Below are 22,203 nucleotides of genomic sequence, written 5' to 3'. Positions count from 1 at the left end.
TTGCACCATGACATGCATTTCCAATGGGCCAAGTCGTCAAATTAGATGAAGACATGCTGTATCAGTGGGAAAGTACAGCTGTCAGTTCATATGCAACACCAAATTGGTTTAGTACCTGTGCCAGCCAGTGGACCTGTCAGAGCAGTGTCACAGCTGTCATTATCACTCCCCTTCATGCTTCCAGGTGGCTGCCTGGGAAACAGTTTACAGAGAAGTGTCAACATTCGGCGAGTGCTCGATACATACAGATTCTTCTGTAACTTTCATTGTCTCTCACCTTCACGTTTGTCATTTGTCACAGTCTCTGGCTTTCAAACCGATAAGTCTGACACAGAGACGGCAGGAAAAGCCACAGCGGGAGCCCCAACGTGTGAAAGGCTGACAATGACCTCCGACAAACAACATGTCAACACATTACGAGCAGCAGGGTAGTTGAGAATGAGTATGACGGGAGGTGTAAATGAGAAGCCCTATTAAGCCAGGGCTGTGTGAGCGAGGTGTGATGCCACTGCAAAGCTCAAAATGCACATAGCCTCTCAGTTGGGGTTGTATTGTGGCTGCCTGTTTTACATATATATTTATTTATGACCTGGGCTCAATCAAAGCTAAAAGTTGCTCTCTTAGTTATTGAGCAGGCGTCTTCACATTGTCTATATTGTTCCCTAACAAATTCAAAGCAGAGCTTATTGTTGGAAAAGTCTCTATAATATCTCTCTCTCTCTCTCATATATATATATATATATATATATATATATATATATATATATATATATATATATATAAACATCCAAAGTGTAAAAATCAGTTTCAAGTTATTGATTAAAAAAAGACCCAAGTCCATCAATTATATCTGACGTTAAATTTAAAAGATTTCATTTTAAAACAGGATACACTTAAGTAATGTTAAACTAAATAAAACATGCCATTTTAAACATAGTCGCCAAACTGATGAATATTGACAGTTTTTGTTTATGAGTTTGACATTTTGAGAACTGCTCTAATTCATTAAACGTTTGGGAATCGTCGGCATAGAGGAGCACCAGCTCCAGTCGTCTTTCACTGAATTACATTTGGACAATCAAGACAATCAACTTTTAACAATAAAAATATCAATCTTTATTCTTTAAGATAGCATATCAAAGATAGAACCTTAATCTATGATACCATAACAAATTACACAAGAACTTTACAACAGTAAACAAGGTGTAACCCAATAACTTTCTCTGGATAAAAGACAACAGTTTTCTTGGTGTTTGAATGCATTTTCTCTTCTGTATATTTGTATGGAATATATTTTTTACTGTGATTTGAGAAAACACTCATTGTTAGAAAATAGGTTTAAAATTTAGATATTTCTATAAAAATATTGCATGAGTTTGTATCAATGTGCATTGATGTGTCCCAAATATTCACAAGAACTTTCTCGTTCTGTAATTTTATGGGCGTTAAAGAGTTTTTTTGGCACAAATTCTTCCTCTAAGTGGTAGTAATATATCCCCATGATCTTGCATTGTAAATATAACTGTTCTGTTATCTAACGGCAGGATCAGTTTGTATTCAATGTACAAATATAGACAACTTCTGCACTCTGGTGCTAGTTATAGTGCAGCCTAGCCAACCGGGTACGGCATAGTGTGTGAATGCAAGCCACTAAAAACAAACACGTCTAGAGCTAAAAGATAATCACTGGTAGAGACAGGCAACAAACCTCTGGAAGCCAACAGCTGGAATGAAAGTTGAACTAAACTGATTACACTTAACATACACATAAATATCTATTCATAAATCAACTCTATATAATGTGCTTCTCTTTAGAACAGATACAAAAAAAGACTTTTATTTGGTCAGGATAAAAATGGACAAAATGGCTGCATGGGACAACAGTTGCACAGATTCCTCCCATCGTATACAATAACATTAGAACATGAACAACAGCAATAAAAATACAATAGTAAATGTAAAATGCAAGGCATGACTGTATTACACAACATTGGCATTATATAGAAAGACGGGATGGTTTGGCAAAAATGGGGGTTTTAAAAACATCATAAGACGACGGAAAAATAACATCGGGCTCTAATTCTTCAAAAAGCTGCTCCACACTGCCACTGCTTTAGTTTTTTTATTATTATTTTGCAGTGCAGAGGTGTCAACAATATCTTTTCTTTCTCCATGAAACTATGAACCTAATCTAAATATCCCTACTCAACCTTAGTTTCTATACAAAACTATACACCACAACACAAAGCAGAGCGGGCCAGTGGCACTAACAGTTACAGGAACAGTAACGTCCTAGTTTAGAGCTAATGTGTCATCATCTGATATGCTGTACTTCATTTTGGACGCCGATGCTCCTCATCTGGAAAACCCTGAATGACTAAAGCTATCGCCCCAAGATTCAGCAACGGTATTCTGTACACAACAGGCCTTCTTTTTCTCTTTTATGTGCACTCTTTTCCCATCATACTCATGAATTCTGATCAAAGTCTTGTACATCGTGTCACTGACAATTTACTTTTATTGGACTTGCTACAAATAAACCCATTGAAACATGTATAGATTTACTTTTGTTTATCCATTACCTGACACATTTCAGGGTTTATTCTTGTAAACAACTCTGAATGTATTGTGCAGTTTATACTGTGCAGTCAGAAGGATGGGGAGGAAAGAGTCACCAATGTGGATTTGCAGGAAAGACGTGATTACGTGAATTGTAATTGAGGAAAACCCCCCAAAAAATGGATGAAAAATGGAGGGATTTACTCTGAATCTTGTGTCGTGGAACTTCCTGTGGTTAGGTAGTTAGTCCTTCTGGGTAACAAAAAGATAGGCTTCACAGCATGAGTGTGTGAGTGTGTGAGTATGTTCATGGAAGCAGAACACATGAGCGACTGGATGTTTCGTGCCTGGCTGTGTCCCGACATCGTATGTATGGACTCTACATCTCGTGGGACCGGGCTTCGTGCGGAGCAGCCACGCCATTGGCCTGCGGGGCGCCATTGGCCTGCGGGGCGCCATTGGCCTGCGGGGCGCCGCTGGGCTGCGCCTCCGGCTGACCGTTGGCCTCCGGCTGACCGTTGGCCTTCGGCTGGGCAGCTGGATGGTCGGTCGGGTGAGGGATGAAGTGGCCGTTGGACTCATTTAACCGGCGGACGCGATACGTCTCGTAGTGGATGCTGCCCGTGATGTCCTTGATGTTCTGCATGTGTGTCCTGAGAGACAGAAGACGGAGGAGGGAAACCAGTAAGCATATAGATTTACAGCAAATGTCTACAAGTTAAATACATGCTCTGGTCTTATTCTATACGTTTTAGCCCAGCGGTCGCCAAAGTGGGTGGCATGCCATCGTATCGCATTTTTATGAGGAGAATGTAGACTGCACTTCATTTCCCAGCAGCTTTTTGTGATTACGGGAAGCTAGCTGCCAGCTGTGTGTGTGGATTGTCCCTGAAAACGTACCTTTGAGACGCAAGTGGGTGACGGTGACCAATATCTTTTGGCTAATTTAAGTATTAAGAACAAACAGATATGATACAGGTTTCGATATATATAATTACTTCAGACTTCCACAGCCTCCAGATGAGTCCTGTACTAACAAGCCGAAATCCTGACAATTAATGGAGAACCGTTTGTAGACACGCCTGTTGTAACTCTGTCAAGGGGAAGCGCTCAAGCCATGGAAAACAATTTCCTTAGTATTGATTTCAGAAGGGAAGTGTAGTTTCATAGAGTTTCCAATTCATTTCCACAAATAAATTGAGTTCCTTCCAATCGAGCACGCGGCTCGGCGCATAACAGTTCTTTAATATCACTTCGCTAAGTGTCTTTCAATTCGTTCAATCAACTCTGGAGCGGTGAAGGATGCTCACCTGATGAGGAGGTCTCGCAGGTATGCAAACTCACAGTGTGCAATATTCTCAACTGCAGACAGAGAAAACAAAGGACACATTAGTTGAATCACATAACTTGAGAAACGCACATAAATAATGTTGACCGTGAAGTTTCTTTTTTCACACAGAGGTCAAGATGACTTCACACGCTCGGAAATAGTTTGAAGTAGAATATTTCACTTGCCATTCTTCAAAAAGCGCCACAAAATGGCAGTTTTGTTCACGAGTGGACCGGAGGTCGTCTAACATGACATCTCCGGCTATTCTCTTAAGCCAAGATAACCCACTTTGAGTAGTGTAATACATCTCGGCTCTCCTCTATATTGGAGAACTTTAAGTGAGACGTTTTAACAAACTCCCCGTGACAAGCTGCCGGTGCCTCCGGTAGGGCTAACACATGTTTGAATTATAGATTATGTCAAGAGTGTAAATGAAAAAAAAGGGAGGGTGCTATTTATGTAAAGCTTTGAAATCCATGGGCAGGAAATTAAATTCTCTTTGAAAGGAGGAGAGTGGAATAACGGCTGGGTCTGGGAGCGCTGATTAGTGTCATCGAGGGAAGGGCGCTACTTACTTTGTAGCGCGCTGCACTGCTGGTATCTCTACTCGTCCCTATAAGACCCTATATACATGTACATTTAAATGCCTGACTCGACTCCTTTTCCTCCTTTCATCTCTACTTGTCTCCCACGACCCCTGAAAGGTCTCCACTCCAGCAGCCTCTTCTCTCCTCCTCTTCCTCGTTCCCGCTCGCCCACCGGCTGGGCTTTGCGAGAATGGAGCCATTGTTCTTTTTAGCCAGACAAGACCGTCGTTGTACTTCACCTTTTCTCTCCCTGGCGTTCTGCGGGAGTTAATTTCATAATGCCTGCTGAGAGAGCAGTGTCGGCACCCCTGAAAGGGCTCGTGCTGCCACCTCGGAAATGTCACCTTTTCAGGGAGTACAAGTGCTTTGGTTTAGCTCCAACTAAATGCATGAGGTTTGAAGCAGGAACAATGTCATCGTTCACTATAAGTTACATAATATACATATAAATATATACGTGTCTGTTTATAATCTTTAAAATCTTGAATAGATCGCTTCCTGCATGCGCACTTGTGTGTGCACTTTTTTAAAGAAGTAAAAAGTACAGAAGAACTTGACTGTTACTTTACACCATAATGTAAAGGAGACATATCCAGGTTCATACGATGCAACATATGTACATGCTTTATTATTCAGAGAACACCTTATTTTACTCACACTGTTTAAATATATCTGTAGTGTGCCTTCTGTCTGAAACGCTCCGTTTTAGCGCCTGTCTCTTTAACGGAGCGTTGTGATACTTTCACAGTATTTATAGAGCAACTAGATTGCTTTGTAACCCAAAAGAGATGGAGATCTCTCTTTCTACAAAATGAGACCTTTCAGAGTTTAAAAGTTCCTCAGCTAACTTTACATGGATACGTCTCTGAAGGTCATATGCACGGCGAACACTGGAGACGCAGATGAAAAAGACGGGCAGCTTTCTGGATTCGACAGTCTGGATAATTTACAGGATATTAAAAAAAAAAGGTGTTATATTTTGCGAGATACTTAAGTTTTACAATGCATTCATAGCGCGGCCAATAAACTATAGAGCTCCGTATGCACTGCAGGAGAGTGTGCTGAAGTGCATCCTGGGAAGGAAACAGTGTTTGTTTAACAGAAATTGTCCTACAACCAGACTCACTCTCTCTCTCTCTCTCACACACACACACCCCATCATCATCATCATCATCACCCCCCCATACACACACCAGCCCACGCGCGGGTGAGGACATGCGCTCGCTAAGATCCTCTTTGGCAGTGTGAGCCAACAGAAAGCTAAACTGTATCACAGTTGCTGTGTGTAAGCGTCCGCGTGATCCCAGAGGACGCAGGAAGTTCTTTTAAATCTCTTCCTCCTGTCTCGTACGTGTCCCTATTTACAGACTGGGAGAGACGTATGTACACAAACGCCTGGTAGTCAAACAACAGATGGTTCAACCAGCTGGCCGGACTTTCGAAAAAAAAAAAAGCTGCAGTTTGTAAATTATCACATGTTGAAAATGCGCCCCCCCCCCCCAAAAAAAACCCCAAAAAACCACAGACAGTCCGTTGTCTTTGCGAAGCGGTTGCTGCTGGTGTGTTGTGTGGACGCCGCCCGCTGCCCTGGTGGCGTGAATGGTGAATGTGCTGATCCGTCGGGGTGATGGAGCTCACAGGCCTTCGCGCTGTCAACTGAACAGGTGTGAGTTCGATAAATGAGACGTTTTGTGTTTGAACGATTTCTGACGTCCAGATGGACATTATAATGTACGATGCGGCCAATCTATAAGATATAAATGTTCGTTTTTTTTAAGCCTCAATGCATTTCAGCTTCAACCGATGCTGATCGGCCTCCAGCAGACATCACTGGTGAACCATTCTCTACTGTCTGACAGACAGCATGAGTAACTGGCGGTACATGTTATGTATGTGTGTGTGTGTGTGTGTTTACCCTCTATGGTGCCCCATTTTGTTTTCCTTCCCAGAATCCTCTTCCCGTTCACCTGGTACTCCTGGTCACTGCCCACAACAGCAAAAGGGATCATCTCCTGTTGAGTGCGCACACGCACACGCACACACACACACACACACACACACGTTTTGTTTTCAGGTCATGCTCCTGGTTGTTCACCGTTGCTAGAGCAACATGCTGTTATTGACTTGTCTTTTCAGAGTTTTTTTTAAAAGACAATTGTAACTTCTGAATATAGAAAAAAAGAATCATAAATAAATAAAAACAAAAGACAAACTAATTTAATTAAACCTGCAGCACACGCATGATGTCCGGAGCCACAGGCGTTCGCCCTCCACTGAACTCACCCTGATTTTGTCATTGATCATCCTGTCGTCCGCGTCCTCGTCGAACTCTTTCTGGGGGTAAACGTCGATGCCGTTGGCTCGCAGCTCTTCCCTAATCTGCAACGGGGCCAATCCCAGTGACATGAAATCAAATTGCCCGAATACACACAGGAACCGCACTCAAAAGTTATCTTACAGAGCATATAATTAACCGAGTCTCGGTAATCGCAATTGCTGAATCATTACAGGATGCAAAACGGCCGTGAATGTGAGCTGCAACCCCCCCCCAAAAAAAAAAAGGAAGGTCAGACTGGCGTACCGACCAAAACCCGCCCCAAACCATTCATCCATCATCTCAAAATGCCCAGGCGACATGCAAAATCAATCAGTGCGAATACCACTCGATGCTTGGGCTGAATCCTGTTTACATGCAGGTATTTAGGTCTGGGCCGGAGACGTGAATAGAAGCAGCTCTGAACCCATAAAGGATTGGTTATGTTACCCCGTCTGGTGTTGACATGAAACAACGCCTAATATCCTCGACACGGAGGAGTTAACATGGAGGTTATCCGCTCTGAGGGAGAAAAGAGGAAGAAAAGACATCCATGCAGCGGTATGGCAGATTGAAGGGCCTTCCCTTTTCTTTTAGATGTCTTTATAATGACTTCAACAGAAAAATAAACAGACAAGCTTCTAGGAGAAATGTCCTTTTAATGAATGACTCTTCACTGCCACAATTACTACTCTGACAATTTCCACTTGGTCCTTGATCAAACACTTTATTGTTTATCCTTGGAAGCTTTTTCTCAGGCTCACATTATAGGACGCGGACCAAGTGAAAAAAAAGCCACATCAACTGTCGGTTAGAGAAATGCAAACAGACACTCACAGCTGGACACGCTGAGGCTGAACGTTTAATAGTGAAACCCCTCTTATTCTGTCTGCGAGTCGCTGCAGGGAAAGTGGAGGGAAAGAAAAAAAAGAAAAAAGAAACACTTGGCACGAGAGGCTTTTAGTCAATAATCTTCAGGGTCACACGGAGCATGTGCGGCCAACCAAAACAATCCAGCTACAAGCCCCGCGGCTTCCATTCTCCGCCAGGGCCGGGTCCAATCCCTGCTTTGTTCTTATTGGACGGCGTTGCGGGCATCAGGGGGGGAAACGGTAGCCAAGACACCCATCGCGCTCCTCGAAAATGAATACAGCTTTTTAGGGAAGTCTGACGGCTCGGGAGGAGGGATGGAGATTTAAAGGAAATGGAGGAGGAAGGCAGGTGGCCGTCCGCCTCCTGCGGATTGTGAATTATCCAACAGAAACACGCCGAGGAAGGGATGCAGCGTTTAGGACTGAAGCCAGGTGGAAGAATGTGTTGCAGCGGGGAAAGGAGGCGAGGTTACAGAGGAGTCTCATTGCGCGTTAGACGACTGGAACATACCAAGGAGGGCACAATGAGATAGCGATACTATCGCAAAATCTCTATATAGAATAGGCAATTTGAAAAAGAAATGATATTCATGCTATCGGTCAAAGTCATGTTCAACTTTGCGTTGTGCCATTTGTTTTATGAACGAGTTAAACAAACAACAAAAGTGTCAATTATGGAACCGTGTAGCATTTAGAAGAATCTAATATTTAGAAATGGAAGATAACATTATTATTCAGTATGTTTTCTTTAGTGTAAAAATCACCTAAAAAAAAGAATTGTTTCATTTTTTAAATTTGGTCTTCTGGTGTTTTTTTACTGGCCACTGTCGTTCCAGGTGTTTGCAATCTGAAAGCTCACCACTAGATGGCGCCAGATTGTACATACTAGTTATTTTAGAGGTGTTGGACAAGTCACAGGATATTAATATTATCATGTGTGTATTCTTACATTCTTTAAGTATTAGGGTTATTGTCAAAGCAGAATAATCTGTGAGGAACAACAGATCCTAACTCGGTCTTCTGCTCAGAAACCTGCCTTTTAAATGAAAACCTTCACAGCTTTCCTTTAGTCTGAGCTTGAGCTTGTAGTTTAAAGTAAAGATAGTCAAACTCCAAAGAGCTTCATCAATCACCAAAGTATCACAAACAGATACATCACCTGGGATTACTAGTACAGGAACTGGCGACTATTCACGGTAACCAAACTACTTCTCTCCAGCTCTTTTGCGTCTTCATGTATTTCTTTCCTCCTTCATGCACCACAAGGTGGAGGCCTCTCTGAACTTTCAGGCGTACGATCACCAAGGACTTCACTTGGTTCATGAAGGGCCTGCCTGCTCGGATGGCGACTGGGCGGAGAGGTTCGCCGTCTAAAAGAAGAGCCAGACTTAAGAGTTGAAGAGCGTTGCTCGGTAAATAAATGCCTCAAATAAAAAAAAAATAAAAAGGACTTCTTAAACGTTCCCTTCTGGACTGAGCAGGACTTTGGAAGCGCTGCAGTCAGCGAGACGATGCGTCGGCCTAATCCCCAGGATGGGCACAATGTGGGTTTGCCCAGATGGCTTTTGTTTGTGGTGCCTGGCAGCTATTCACGTGTTGCCGACCTGCGCTTGTGGATATGCATAAACACGTGCGGCTGTGAAGAGGGGAATCCGCCGACGGTCCAAACCTCCTCATCATCCGTGTATTTTGAGCTTAAAAAAGGACCTGCTGCAGGTTATTGCAGGTGTGATGGGGAGGGTGAGAGGAACCGAAGCCACATGTGAGAAGCCGCCCGGTAGAGGCGGCGCTCTCCCTCTAAACACGCGTCTTACCGTCTGTTTGAAGTCGTCCCTCTCCTCCAGGGTGAGCGTGTCGGCCTTGGCGATGACGGGGACGATGTTGACCACCTTACTCAGGCGCCTCATGAACTCCACATCCAGAGGCCTCAGACTGAGAGGGAAGACAGCACAGCTTCATTACATGCTCCCACATGGTTGTAAACCGCTAATATTCACCCTTTTTTTTCTCTCTCTGTGGCACAAAGTAAAAAAAAAACTACGATAGGAAAGAAACAGCATGTAAATTAGTCTAAATTAACGTAATGAACAACATAAACCACTAGAGGGCAATCATGGTCTATTCCATTACATCAGAGGATGGTTTGTCATGTTCACTGACGTGTTTCCCTGTTACACTCTTCGAAGTGTGATGTGAGGAGACTGCAGGAGGATTATAGGGTAAAAAGAACATCAGCTTTTCGTTGTCCGTTTCCCGTTTCTCTTTAATATTCTTGCTTTTTAGAATAAAAATACAGGATATTTGCAGGTTTTAGTTGCTCTCCTACATCACTATAGACTAGTGGTTCTCAAACTTTTTCTGTCACGCCCCACTTTGGAGGAAGACAAATGTTTGGGCCCCATTGTCTCACAAACATTGGAACAAAACGGTCCAACTTTTTGAGACTCCTCCATCTGTACTTTTTTAATTAATAGATTAAAGGAAAATTGAAATCCCTTTCAAGTAAACCAGATTGCTCCATCTGACAAACTAATAACATGCAATCACTTTGTTAAAACAATGTCAATAAAGTTATACATGTGCAAAAAACCCCTCATAATTGGCAAAAAAGATGACCAAGGAAGCCGGTTGGATCTCTGTTTTCTCCCCATAGTTTCATGTTGAAGTGTCCTTGAGCAAGACACTGACGCCCAAGGGCTTCACAGCAGCACAAAGCCCCTTAATTACTAAGGATGATGGGTAAATTGCAGAGAATAATTCCCCTGTTGTGGGATTAATAAAGGATTCTTGAGAAATTAAGAATCTCCATCTCCCCTGCGCCCCACCTGTAATACCTCCGCGCCCCACTAGAGGGTCGCGCCCCACAGTTTGAAAACCACGACGGCTCTTCTGTTCCCGTGCGTTTCCCCCCTCTGTCTCTACACTGCCTCCAGTCTTCTCTCACGCTGCCTGCTCTGCCCTCCAATTAGCCCCGACCGAGCCAGGCCAGCCCGGTTCAAAGACCCCTGGGGCAGCCGGGGGGGGGAGGCCCGGCGCTCCACGGCGAACTCACAAGCACGTCACGCCGTAAAACATAGGAGGAAACATAGAGGGGGCTGGGAGGAGAAACATGGCGGCACAAAAAGGTAAAGAGAGATGACACAGTAAATGGTGCATTCAACCAGACGACTATTTTTGAAAGCCTTTTTTTCTTCTTCATGCTGGCACGTGTCACGTCGCATGCAGAGAGGGGGGAGGGGGGGATAGCGAGAACGATGCAGGCGAAGAAAAGTGGTTAATGATGTCTCCGTGTGAATGTTTAGCGAGTATAAAAAAAAAAAAAAACGCATCTGTCGTCTGTGCGAGCTGCGTGACACGCATGACTGCGCAAACACGCCGACACTTTTCGTTCGTACGCGTGTATCTTTACGCGTGAGCACTTGGAGGACGCACACGGACGCCCCCCGCTGAGAATGCACGTGTGCGCCAAGTCAAGTCGCGTTCATGCGGATTGAGAACGGTGAAGCTGAGGTCAAATGAGGAGCGGAGGAAAACGACCAACCCCAAGTGCAGAGACTGCTCCTTTTAGATGAACAGATCAGAAAGCAGCTCCGAGTCCATGAGAGTCGAAGTGCGGACCTTTCTTTTCTGCGGGAGGGCCACCGCTAAACGGTAACAACAAGATTGCCCAGAAGGGGAAACAGCATGGCCGACTCTGCCATTATCGGAAATGGCTGCCGGTGCCAAGAGCGCCGTTCCGCTTCAGCGAGCGCCGTTCATCTGTCGGAAAAAAAACAACCCACAGAGGCAACTTGGGAGAGAATTGCTGACGCGCAAATAGCATTAGAGCCTCGATAAACACAAACTGCTGCTGAGGACACCTCGGAAAGAAAATAACAATCTGAAGAAGCCATCTTCTGTGATGGAGGCTCCCCGAGGGCGACCCGGGGGAAGTTCAGTCATCGTTTTCCTGCCCGCCATTCTTGGACTGTGGTCACAAGGCAAGAGGCGTCCAGAAGCTTCTGGCGCTGCGTCTGTGTAATTGGTTACAGGCGTAATTTTAAACTAACTTTCCGTTCACGAAACGGGCTGAAACCCTTGCACAAAGTGTTATTATATTGCTTATTTAAAGGTTTGACCCCATTTTTGAGGGACACGGAAGATTGCAAAAGTATACGCCGTATGACGCCGGTTCCAAGTGTCAAATAGCATCTGACTGCGTCTTCCACAAACATCCGTCTCGATGCCCGGTCACACCAGTTGGCCAACAGATGTCTCCTCCGTCCTGCCGCCTACGACCTTCTGGTTGGCTGCGAGGAAGACGGCACTTCCTGACAGATGTTTGTTTGGTTTGGTTTCCTCTCAGAATGAGTGCGTGTTGTCATGCATTCATGAGCACGTTTCAGTGTACGGCCGGGGATGTTTACACACACACACACACACACACACACACACACACGCACACGCGCGCACACATGCACACAACAGCGGGCGTGGGTGGCGAGACTTTCAATACGGCGCGAATGATGAACAAGATGGTTTCCTGCTCTCCGCTGAGCCGAGCAGCTGTAAGTTGTGACACAAACACACACGCGTGTGTGTAGTTACAGGTGTTAGCATGCCTGCTGCCCACTTGAGTCCACCACACACACACTTCTTTACATGGACAGACACACACACACACACACACATTCTCTAAAGCTGCAGCTGTGGTAACGTGAGCAGATGATGAGGGGGTCTGTCAAACAACGGCGCACACACACACACACACACACACACACAAACACACACACACACACACACACACACACAGAGCTTAAGTGGGCAACTGTTGCGTTTCTGGTGCACAGACGTATGAAGCCGTCGTGGAGATGCTCGCTTGGTTGGTGCGCGTGCGTGTGTTGTGTTGTGTGTCTTTTAGCCGCATGCGTTTTACGGTTCCTCCATCGCCTGTAACACCCGCTGTGCTCGCTCCTTGACCCGCGGGGTGCACATAAGGACAGACCAATCGTCGCCTTCGAATGGAACAAATGACAGAGTGGACGTAGAAGGGGGTAAAAAAAGAGCCTAATCACTGACAAAGCAGCGGGAGAAATGGGGTTTTGCGTCATCTCTGCGGCTAAATAGTGCGTCGACAGAAAGGAACATCACGTGGTTGTTTGAAAGCGAGACGTGTGCTCTGCCGAGGGCGGTTCAGACTCCACCTGGGATGGATCTGTGAACCCCTTGGTGTCCCTTCTCTCTGTTTAACAACATTACCAGAGGAATAATGAAGGCACTGAATCCATAATTAAATCATGCTGCCCCTTTAAACAAAACAAAAAAATCGGCAATAAAACCACTTTAAAGGGAAGTGATTCACTTGATTGAAAAGGTGTTTGTGACATTGCCTAAACCTCTACACTATCTCATATTCGAGATCAGACGCTTTTACGGCCTGATAATTGTTTCCCACGTCTCTCAACTATGAGAACTGGAGAGTCCAATTTCATTGTGAAAGCAAGACTCTTCCAAGTGATGTCCAGAGCCTCCGAGGAGGGAATGGGTTCCACATGTGGTCACCGAAGAGAGAGAGCGCGCCGATAAAGGAAAGCTGGAGAGGGATGTGGTTAAAGAGCTGTGGCCAGACAATGGGGTCACAGGGAGATTCCCAGAAGGCCCGATTAGTCACCGCAGCTGTGGGAGAAATCTGTGGAATGAGGGGCACAGAGTGGGATCTTACCAGTGGCCTGTGGGCGGGATGAAGTAGATGCAGCAGTGCACCCTGGAGTCCGGGATCCTCTTCTTCCTGTTGATGTGGATTTCCTCCTGCAGGTAGGCTTCATACTGGTCATTGATGAACTTCATAATGGGCTGCCAGCTGCCAAAGGACAAGCGAATGAGATGCTGACTTTGGCTCAGGCAACTTTACCTGCTTACAGCTACCGTGAGTCTGCTGACCAAGCATTTCATATTCTAGGAAATACAATAAAAGGATGCAAATGTGGCTTTGACAACTGGGTCAGAATAGAGGAGTAACAATAGCCCTTTGATTGAAGTGGACGCACCAGTTTTCATTGTTGATCTGATCCCCGAAGCCCGGAGTGTCAATCACCGTCAGCTTCATTCTCACTCCCTTCTCCTCGATGTCTAGACAAAAGAAAGGCTATTTAGTTTGCATTTCTTTTGGGGACACACACAGAAAAAAAAAGTATGATGATATATGACACACGTTAACAATACTATTAATATTTTGGGCTGTAGGCTACTGGACAGGAACATTGGCCAACCGTGACTGATGGACTTGATCTCGATGGTCTTGGGGATCCTCTCCTCCGGGTTCGGCTGCACCGACTTACGGCTCACCTTGGATTTGAACAAAGTGTTCATCAGAGTGGACTTCCCCAGGCCGCTTTGCCCTGATAAGAAGAAAACACACACACACACACACACACACACACAGTTAGAGAAACTGGGAACTCATTTCCCAGTAGATTTAACCTCGGACAGTCGCAAGGACAAGAGCTTCATTCGACTCAAGAGTTTTTTTCACTCAGAAAAACCCTTGAGATTGAGAATGCACTTGACATCATCTCTTATGCATGGCTCATACAGAATGTGTGTGTGTGTGTGTGTCAATCGACCCTGAGCATAGCAGGGCAGCTGCAGGGTCAGACAGGCAAGCTGTGCAGGCCAAGAGGACAGATGTATTGTATAGACCCCACACCAACAGGACATTTTTATTTTTTGCATGACTGCACTAAACAAGTAAAACAAGTCTGCGGGTCGTAAATTCCAAAAATGAGACTTAAAAACATTCTTGACATGTTTTGTTTACCTACTACTAGAGGAAATATACACGGACGATCTAACAGCAGCTCTAGAAGAGGGACTTTTGCATTTTTGGGTTGAACTAATGTAAATGAAGTGACTTGAAGGCCACCTAAGTTCTTCTGCGGTAACGTTAGCCACAGATTGCAACACCGAACCACCGGCCGCTGTCCGTCTTCCGCCGCTGCTGAAGTAGCGTTATTATGGTATGGATGGCCTCCGAGCGAATCATCAGAGTTGCCGCGGCGGCCTCACATTACTGCAGTCTTGAAAAGGGAGGCGCGAGCTGTGGGATCCACACTGCGTCATTCCAAAACTTTAACAAAATTTGATTATTTGTGACTGAATAATTCTTGCATGAAGACAAACACACACACAAACAAACAGTTTTCCCTCCACATTTCTCCGTCGCCCTCTGTTCACGGTCCCAATGGACATCCAGCGTGGCGTGTGGAGCGTTGCCAAGCTGCCAAGGCCCCTGTGACACCCAGGGCGGTCTTTTCCGCCACCCTCACACACACCCACACCCAAAACACACACACACACATCTTGGCTGCCCTCTCTGTGCGGTGAAAAGCGTAAAAGGTCAGCTGGCTACAGGGTGAGGATTAGGCAAATGCGTCTCAGAGGAGGAGACCACAAACGACCACGGCTGCTGTAACCTTTCACGTCCTCGCTCGACACCAGAGGGACAACTTTGTTAGACTCCGAAAGACGCCCTAGTTTTGGGGGTTTCCATCCCGTTGTCCTGGCCTTTCGTTTTTAGTCCACATCTACAAGTCGCATGCAGCCCCACTGTGGCAAAAGGAAGTCAAACATGGGATGAAGTGAAGCGGATTGAGACGTTCGGCCCGGGCACTAAAGGCAGGTCAATACTGGCCCCGGAGTGAGCAACAGGACTCCGATGAGATGTTGGTCAACTCTCTGGCAACGCGTTACCCGGAGGAACGTGATGCGCCGCTGTTGTGAACATTGTGTTGTCGATGCTGCGGCTTGTCGATTCACTTCACGAGCGTTTGAACTCATCGCTGTTTTTTCCCCCACTGTGAACATTGAATGTCTCCTTCTCCCGGGGGCCGAGGAGTGCGAGGGAATCGTTACACAACGCAGCGTTTCATAATCTCACGACACAAGTTTCAGTCATCCTCGAGGTGTCGGAGCAGCACAAGTGGATACGTGTTGGCGGTTCTGTAGAAATGAGCAGCGCGATAAAGGACGTGTCCGTCTTCAATAGAGCCGTCAGTCGTATCGCCCGTTTCCCCACGAAAACTCTCACGCTTTCGCGTCAGTGGTTGAACATCTAGACATCCGCACGCCTCTTTTGATGAACAGTATCGGTCGTCCTTGGAGTCGTGCCAATCATGCCGTCTGGCTGAGTGCACAAAACTCTGCCCCGCGGGGCCTTAAGTCTGACTGACTGCATTCTTTAACTAGCACCATCCTAGTATGATCCAAACCAAGACCAAAGGCTTACAACTCGTAGCTGATGCTTTTCAACATATATTCTCGTTGCGTGATCTGTATCTCAGTGAGTGATGACACTGACATTCCTTTCTCTGACAAAGGTTCGGTCCCGCCTGCAGGCCATAGAGACCGCATGGATACGAGGAGTCACCGTGATGTCACCCATTGTTTTGTGCACTGGCGTTTTTGAAGCCTTGAGTTCGGCATTTTGGACGTCGCCATCTTTTTCTTTGGCCACCAGTAGTGAGACACGAGGGCGCAGTCAAGTACAACCCAAACAAGTTGTTTTTTTGTCAATCACAGGTAACCACGCCCTAAAGCATACTCAGTTTGATGGTCTGTTTTACTGTAAATGGGACCATAATCATAAAGCGAGCCATTTTCTCATAGATTTATACAACCAGACTTCTTTTTGCAACCAGGAGAATGGCCATTAGAAACAATGTAAGGTTGAGGTCCTTCTGCCTTGGCTCCACCTTTCAAACCCAAAGGTTGCCACCTGTTGCACACACATTCATGGATATTTGTGCGTGCACGGACTGGATGGCGGGATCTACAATAACTGGTGGCGTGCCGCTGCTTTCTAAGGAACTGTGAACTTCAGCTTGGTCGGAGTAATCGGCATCATTGTGCCATTTTCTCAGCCTGACGGCACCCTTGTGTCTGCTCAAGCGTGTTTGTTTGTTACATCATTGACACACAAATAAAAGAGCTAATTCGGGAAAGCAGCATGACTCTTGACAGTGGGACTGCAGTAAAAGCACACACCTGTTTCTGATTTCATTTCTCTCTTTTTTTTTTGGGACTTGACAGCTGAGGAGAAGCTTCATGATGAATGTCATGCAGAAAAAGAATGGAACGGTGTTTTCCATGTCTGAGAATCTGCACAGTAAGCATGTGTATGACATCCTGTTTCGTGTGCTCTGTTCTGCATTTCGTGTCGCTGCAGATGGTAACCTTGTTTTCTTGTCGCTGAACTCTACCAAGTCAATAACTCTTGCAAACATTTGGAAGCAATTACAGCCTCAAGTCTTCTCCAACACATCTGTGTCAGTTTAGACTTTAAATCCGACATGAATCAAGCTCAAGGTCGAGCTGGATGGGAGCAGTTACGCTAAACTTTACACCACAGATATTCAGTCATATTCAAACATTCCGGTGACCGGTCTTCTCATAAAAATATCTTTTATATGCAATTTTTTTAGGATTAACAGCACAGGTTTTCAAATTTAAGTGTATTACCTACTTATTACAACCAAAAGCTAAATAATTGATTTGATTTTAAATTAGCTGCATATGAACATAATTTGAGGGAGACAAGGTCAAAGTTAAGGACACAAAAATTACATTGATTTTCTATTTCGAAATTGGAAAATGAGAGCAAATATCCTGCCCATGGCTATATTTCTGGACGGGTCATTTGTGTGTTTTGAGCGTTCTGCAAGTTGCAAGTCAAAACGTTTGGACTATTGTTAGAGATTAATTCAATTTGTCTAACTCTTTTAGATCACAATCCCACTATTTAACAATGTATGTAACACAATAATGTATGTAATGTAATGTATGTGATACAATAATGTATTATTATAGGGCCGACATAATTTAGAACCAACCAATTTATCACAATAATATCATTACCATTCATCCATCCATCAATCATCAACTTCCAGCCTTAAGGGAGGGTGTGTGTGTGTGTGTGTGTGTGTGTGTGTGTGTGTGTGTGTGTGTGTGAGTGAGAGAGAGACAGTGTGAGAGTGCTGGAGACGCTCTAACTTCCGTCTCACATGGGACTCACAAATCGACAAACATTTATTTCATCGTTTAGACTCACCAACAACCATGATGTTGAGCTCGAAGCCCTTCTTCATGGCCTTCCTCCTCATCTGTTCCAGGATGGCGTCGATGCCCACGTAGCTGAAATCGCTGCCGTGGGTCTTCTCCCCCTTGCCCGGCGGGTTGGGGTGGTGGGGCTTGGCGGACTCCGACATGCTGCTGTGGCTCAGACTGACCTCTGACCCTGAGGGACGCAGGTGAATAGAAGAACAACTATATGAACGTATGTCTTTGGAAAGACGTATATGGTATCTATACTAACGCATTCATGGAGATTTTTAAGCAGTGAAGGTCACAAATTAGGAATACAAAGTGACTGCCAAAAGCAACCGTAGCATAACTCCATACAACAAACGCATGTGAAATGATAACAACTGCAGAGTACACAACGTTTGGTGCGAGGGTTCTGATCGGAGCCGTTCATTTCCGGTGTGAAACAGGATACACCGCTGACACTGAAAAGTTGTTAATCTGTCATTTACAACTGTGAACGGCCCAAAAACCCAACGTGTGCCATCGGGGAGACACATGTGCAGATGTGCACACATAAAAAACAACTCGATAAACTTTCCCATAACACTCAAACTCAGACTCCTTTCCCCAGTGGTCCAGTGCAAACAGCCAACCCGAAAGCTCACCAGTAAATCACATGGGAGCGGACACACATCTGCTCCCTAATGGTGCATACGTTTCTCGATTAGCAACTACCTCATCGTAGTAGCGCAGCCCTCTGCAGTAACTCAGGCTCCTTTTTTTTTTCTTCCTTTTTTAAATACATGATGTAGAAGTTGTGACCAAACTGAAAACAGAACATCTGTAAATTACAAGTGGAGCTCTGTAAAGACTTAAGAAGGCAAAAATGAACAGACCTTGTTGGGAGAAAGCGCTGCCAACTAACAAATCTCAGCTTAATGCCTCGCGTTGAGGAGATTGTTGTGTAGAAGACGAAGGCTGTGTGTGTGAGTGTGTGCGCTGCAACACAACTCCACTCTGCCAAATGGGCTAGTATGTGCTTGCAGCAGTGCACTCCCCTCAATGTAGGAGGAGACGACACTTCCTGTGCTGCGTTTCAGAAACTTGTGGTGTTGTGTGTGTCACAGACACTCCAAACCACAGACACACACCTGAAGCTGATAGCCGCCCCGGCATACTGCAGCTGCGATGGATTCGTGCTCTGTTTTGGGGTTGATTGTGTCTTCTCATATATCAGTGAGAGTTCAAGGCACTAGCATCTGCAAGCTTTTTGCTGAAGAACATAGAAGCCTTTGTGCTTTTTGATTTGTCTGACAGAGACGGCCTGCCCGTAATATGTTTTTGCAACATTGGTGATAAGAATTTAAATGCAGGACAGATGACAGTGGACCGGTTTGCCTTCCTGGGCTCAGATAAGACGCAATCTCCAGTGGACATTGTCCAGGATGCACTGAAGCTTTGAAGCACAGGCTCTCCAGGAGGAAAAGAAAAGGCCCTCTTTGGCTCTCTGTGACTTTGTCCTGGGAAAGGTGCTGATAATAGTCTCTGTGGTTGTGTTTAATTTGAGGGCACAACTGGGACCACCTTTCTAACAGTAAGCAGAAACACACAGTCACACCGTGAGGGAGGTTGGTGGCACATCTCAAAAGATTCAGCTCAACCACCTCTTCATGAACTGATGTCAACGAGTGTACACTGTGATCACAGCTTCAGATGTCACCAGTGTTGGAGCACAATCTCACCCTCTCTCACACACATTAGAGGTGCTAAACACCAGCTTGGGAGCATTTCCATCGTCTCAACGTGGCGACGGCTGAGCCGGTGGCTCACAGCTAACGATGCTAACAGCTGCAAAACAGGGCCAGGCGATGATTCAGCATGATCATTTATCATCTTTTAATGGAATCATATCGAGATGAAATCCTATAATCGAGATACACATTGTTGACTTCTGCAGTGACAAAGACAAACACCTACTGACAAATCAGATTGTTTTGCACAAAAGCTTTAATTCAATGAGAACTATTTAGTTCAACTACAAGTATCCAGTACCATGTGTTCATTTCATATAAACTATTTATTTATATAATTACCAGAAAACATGCCACAGCCTAAGATTAATGCTCTGGATCTTATATATTGCACCTTGAAAGAAAAACAAAGTCATGGGAGTATTGATGAGTCAGCTTAACCTCTCTGAACTCAATACCCTTTTCTTCTTCTTCTCCAAGCCACAATTGTGGTCCATGAGGAGGGAACCACACCTTCAGCAGATGAACTGAGATGGGAGGCCGCATGTGGCTTGGCTAAAACTCAACAAATCCTTTCCAAAAAAATCTTGGGGAAATAAGACCCCCTCCCCCTCATTAAAAGAAAAAAACAAAGATATGGTTCAATCCCTGCTGTAACGCGAACCTCCTGCTAATGCCTCGTCACGGTGGACTGAGGATAATCTGTGCTGCGTCGCCATCCTCAAGAAACCCGACGCGGAAAGGCAGCGTGTCGGTGAAGCGATACAATGATCCCCCGGTATTTGGATCAATTCACTCCTCGCCTGTCAGATGTTTGCGAGTGTTTGCATAGTGTCGTTTGTCCAATCCCGCGATCAACTCTCATTACGATGAGCTCCGACTGCATCGGTCGCCGCTTGACTGACTGAATGCAGATTAGCTCTAATGACATACTTCCAGGTCTGCAGCCAAAAAGGCCTCCCCCGGGATCCCTGACGATGCCGGCCCCGCGGGCCACTTGGCGCTCTCTAAGGGTAGACAAGCAGTCACACTTGTAGCAGCAACCACACAGGCGTAGTAACAAGAACAGGCGACGTGCATGTAACGGGGAACGGAAAAAGCAAGACGGCAGCGCAAGGAGAGTCAAGACATGTCGCCCGGCTAGACAACCACCCCGTTGCTTTAACGTCCACTTCCCTTTTCTCGTGTCGTCCAGCTGAGCATTTTTACTTTCCGATAGTTTCATTCTCAGGGCTGAAGGGTGGGCCGGGCCAGTCGCAATCGTTATTTATGCCCCTTTTGCATCAGAGCGACAGTTTTGCATTTTGCGTCCACAACAAAGTGCCTCTTCATGAGTCGGACTTGCATTCAAGCGTTATGATGTTCCACAAAGACAGCGCCGATAACCTTCGCCGCCGCCAGCGAACAACATTTCTGGATGAGTAGCCTCATTACAGACGTGCAGCGTGACTCAGATCAGTGGCCTCGAACGTTGGATCCCAACTCTTCTCAGACCAGAGAGGCCTTTAAAATAGGAAAAGACACGTGAGACTTTGCTGCGATCAACTCCATTTGAAGTGAGTCGGTGGGTCAGTTCATTCAAATGAATGTGGGAATCGAGCCTGCGCCGAGGACTAAAACAGGTGCATCGATAAACATCAATCGACCCCTCACTGAGAACACACACTTGACCCAGATAAAAATAATTCCATTGAACTGCCGACTGCGTGAAGATCGCTTTCTTTCGCCTCGTGACATGCCAAAGCGGTATTTTAGGATTAGAGAGCTTTGGTTAATGAATGGAGACAAGTTCAGGTTCATCCTTTGCATGAACGGATAGATCCCATCAAAGGGAGGCCTCGAGCCGTTTATCTTCAAATGAGGGCACTTTCACTGGAACGGAGGCCGTTTCCAGTTTCATCATCACCATTTGTATATTCGTCCTCGTTGGAGGATGACACCGTTCTGTTTAATGGTGGTCTAAAGACAAGTTCATTGTATTTTGTCATGTTTCCACTGAAACAGTAACTGTCAAAATGTGTTTCTGTTGGGTGTTTTATCTGCAGCATTATGGTAGTTTCCTGTCTGTCACCGAGGACTTCACAGCAGGCCAAACCGCAGCATCTACATCCGCGGCAGTCTGACTCACAGGATGTATAGATTGTGCTTAGAAGCCTGCCGTTGCCCATTTCAGAGTGAATAATCGTCCACTTCTGCTTTTTGCGCCATATACCTTTGCAGAGACACTCATTGCAGCTTAGACTTAGTGCCTCTCAAGACTAATGTGATTGGTTTAAAGAATTTCAAACAACCAAGAGTGGGTTTTTTTTCACCGCCTGGAATTTTGTTCCGACAGACCTTTTTCAAGCGCTCGATCAGAGTGGATGTCTGTCTGGCTATGAGCGACTGCGTCCATATTAAAACGTTCGTTGCTATAAAAAGGTGCAGCGTGTAGGATCTTCCGCCATCGAGGTTATGAATTGTGCTCCAGGACGACTATACGCCAAAAAGTCATTGGCTCTACCGAGAGCCGGTGAAATCCAGAACGCCTGCGTTACAAACTTGGGGCATAGAGTTTAAATCATTGAAAAATGCTATCAAGCTGCATTAAGCCAATTGCAGGATCCAGTAAGTTTGGATCAAACCCCACACCGGGGACTAAAAGTCCAATATCTCACCCTCAGCTGCTTTAATAAAACTCTTGTAACCATTGCATATAGTCATGTATGTAAGTCATAAAGTGTACAGTCTT

The 22,203-nt window shown here is 45.4% G+C and overlaps 1 protein-coding gene across 7 annotated transcripts in view; it reads right to left on the bottom strand.

The window, feature by feature from the left end:
• Positions 1-1,122: 1,122 nt before the first annotated feature.
• The window catches only part of LOC137794976 (septin-9-like), a 94,313-nt gene continuing 73,232 nt past the window's right edge, over positions 1,123-22,203 (bottom strand). For 6 of the 7 annotated variants that reach the window (XM_068592172.1, XM_068592173.1, XM_068592171.1 and 3 more), the window contains 9 exons: positions 17,747-17,932; positions 13,911-14,039; positions 13,689-13,770; positions 13,364-13,501; positions 9,477-9,594; positions 6,760-6,855; positions 6,392-6,488; positions 3,870-3,921; positions 1,123-3,212 (listed from right to left, as the gene is read on the bottom strand). In XM_068592172.1, coding sequence (XP_068448273.1) covers positions 2,939-3,212; positions 3,870-3,921; positions 6,392-6,488; positions 6,760-6,855; positions 9,477-9,594; positions 13,364-13,501; positions 13,689-13,770; positions 13,911-14,039; positions 17,747-17,932 — 1,172 coding nt within the window. In that variant the 3' untranslated portion in view covers positions 1,123-2,938. Of the gene's footprint in view, positions 3,213-3,869; positions 3,922-6,391; positions 6,489-6,759; positions 6,856-9,476; positions 9,595-13,363; positions 13,502-13,688; positions 13,771-13,910; positions 14,040-17,746; positions 17,933-18,617; positions 18,753-22,203 lie in introns of those variants that run through there. The other variant, XM_068592177.1, reaches the window with a different exon arrangement.

The sequence above is a fragment of the Clinocottus analis genome, unplaced genomic scaffold, assembly GCF_023055335.1.
Source record: "Clinocottus analis isolate CAN_PGR_092001 unplaced genomic scaffold, fCliAna1.0.p SCAF_26, whole genome shotgun sequence".
Lineage (NCBI taxonomy): Eukaryota > Metazoa > Chordata > Actinopteri > Perciformes > Cottidae > Clinocottus > Clinocottus analis.
Note: the sequence above shows the minus strand (reverse complement) of the source record. Positions and strands in the feature narration are given on the sequence as shown.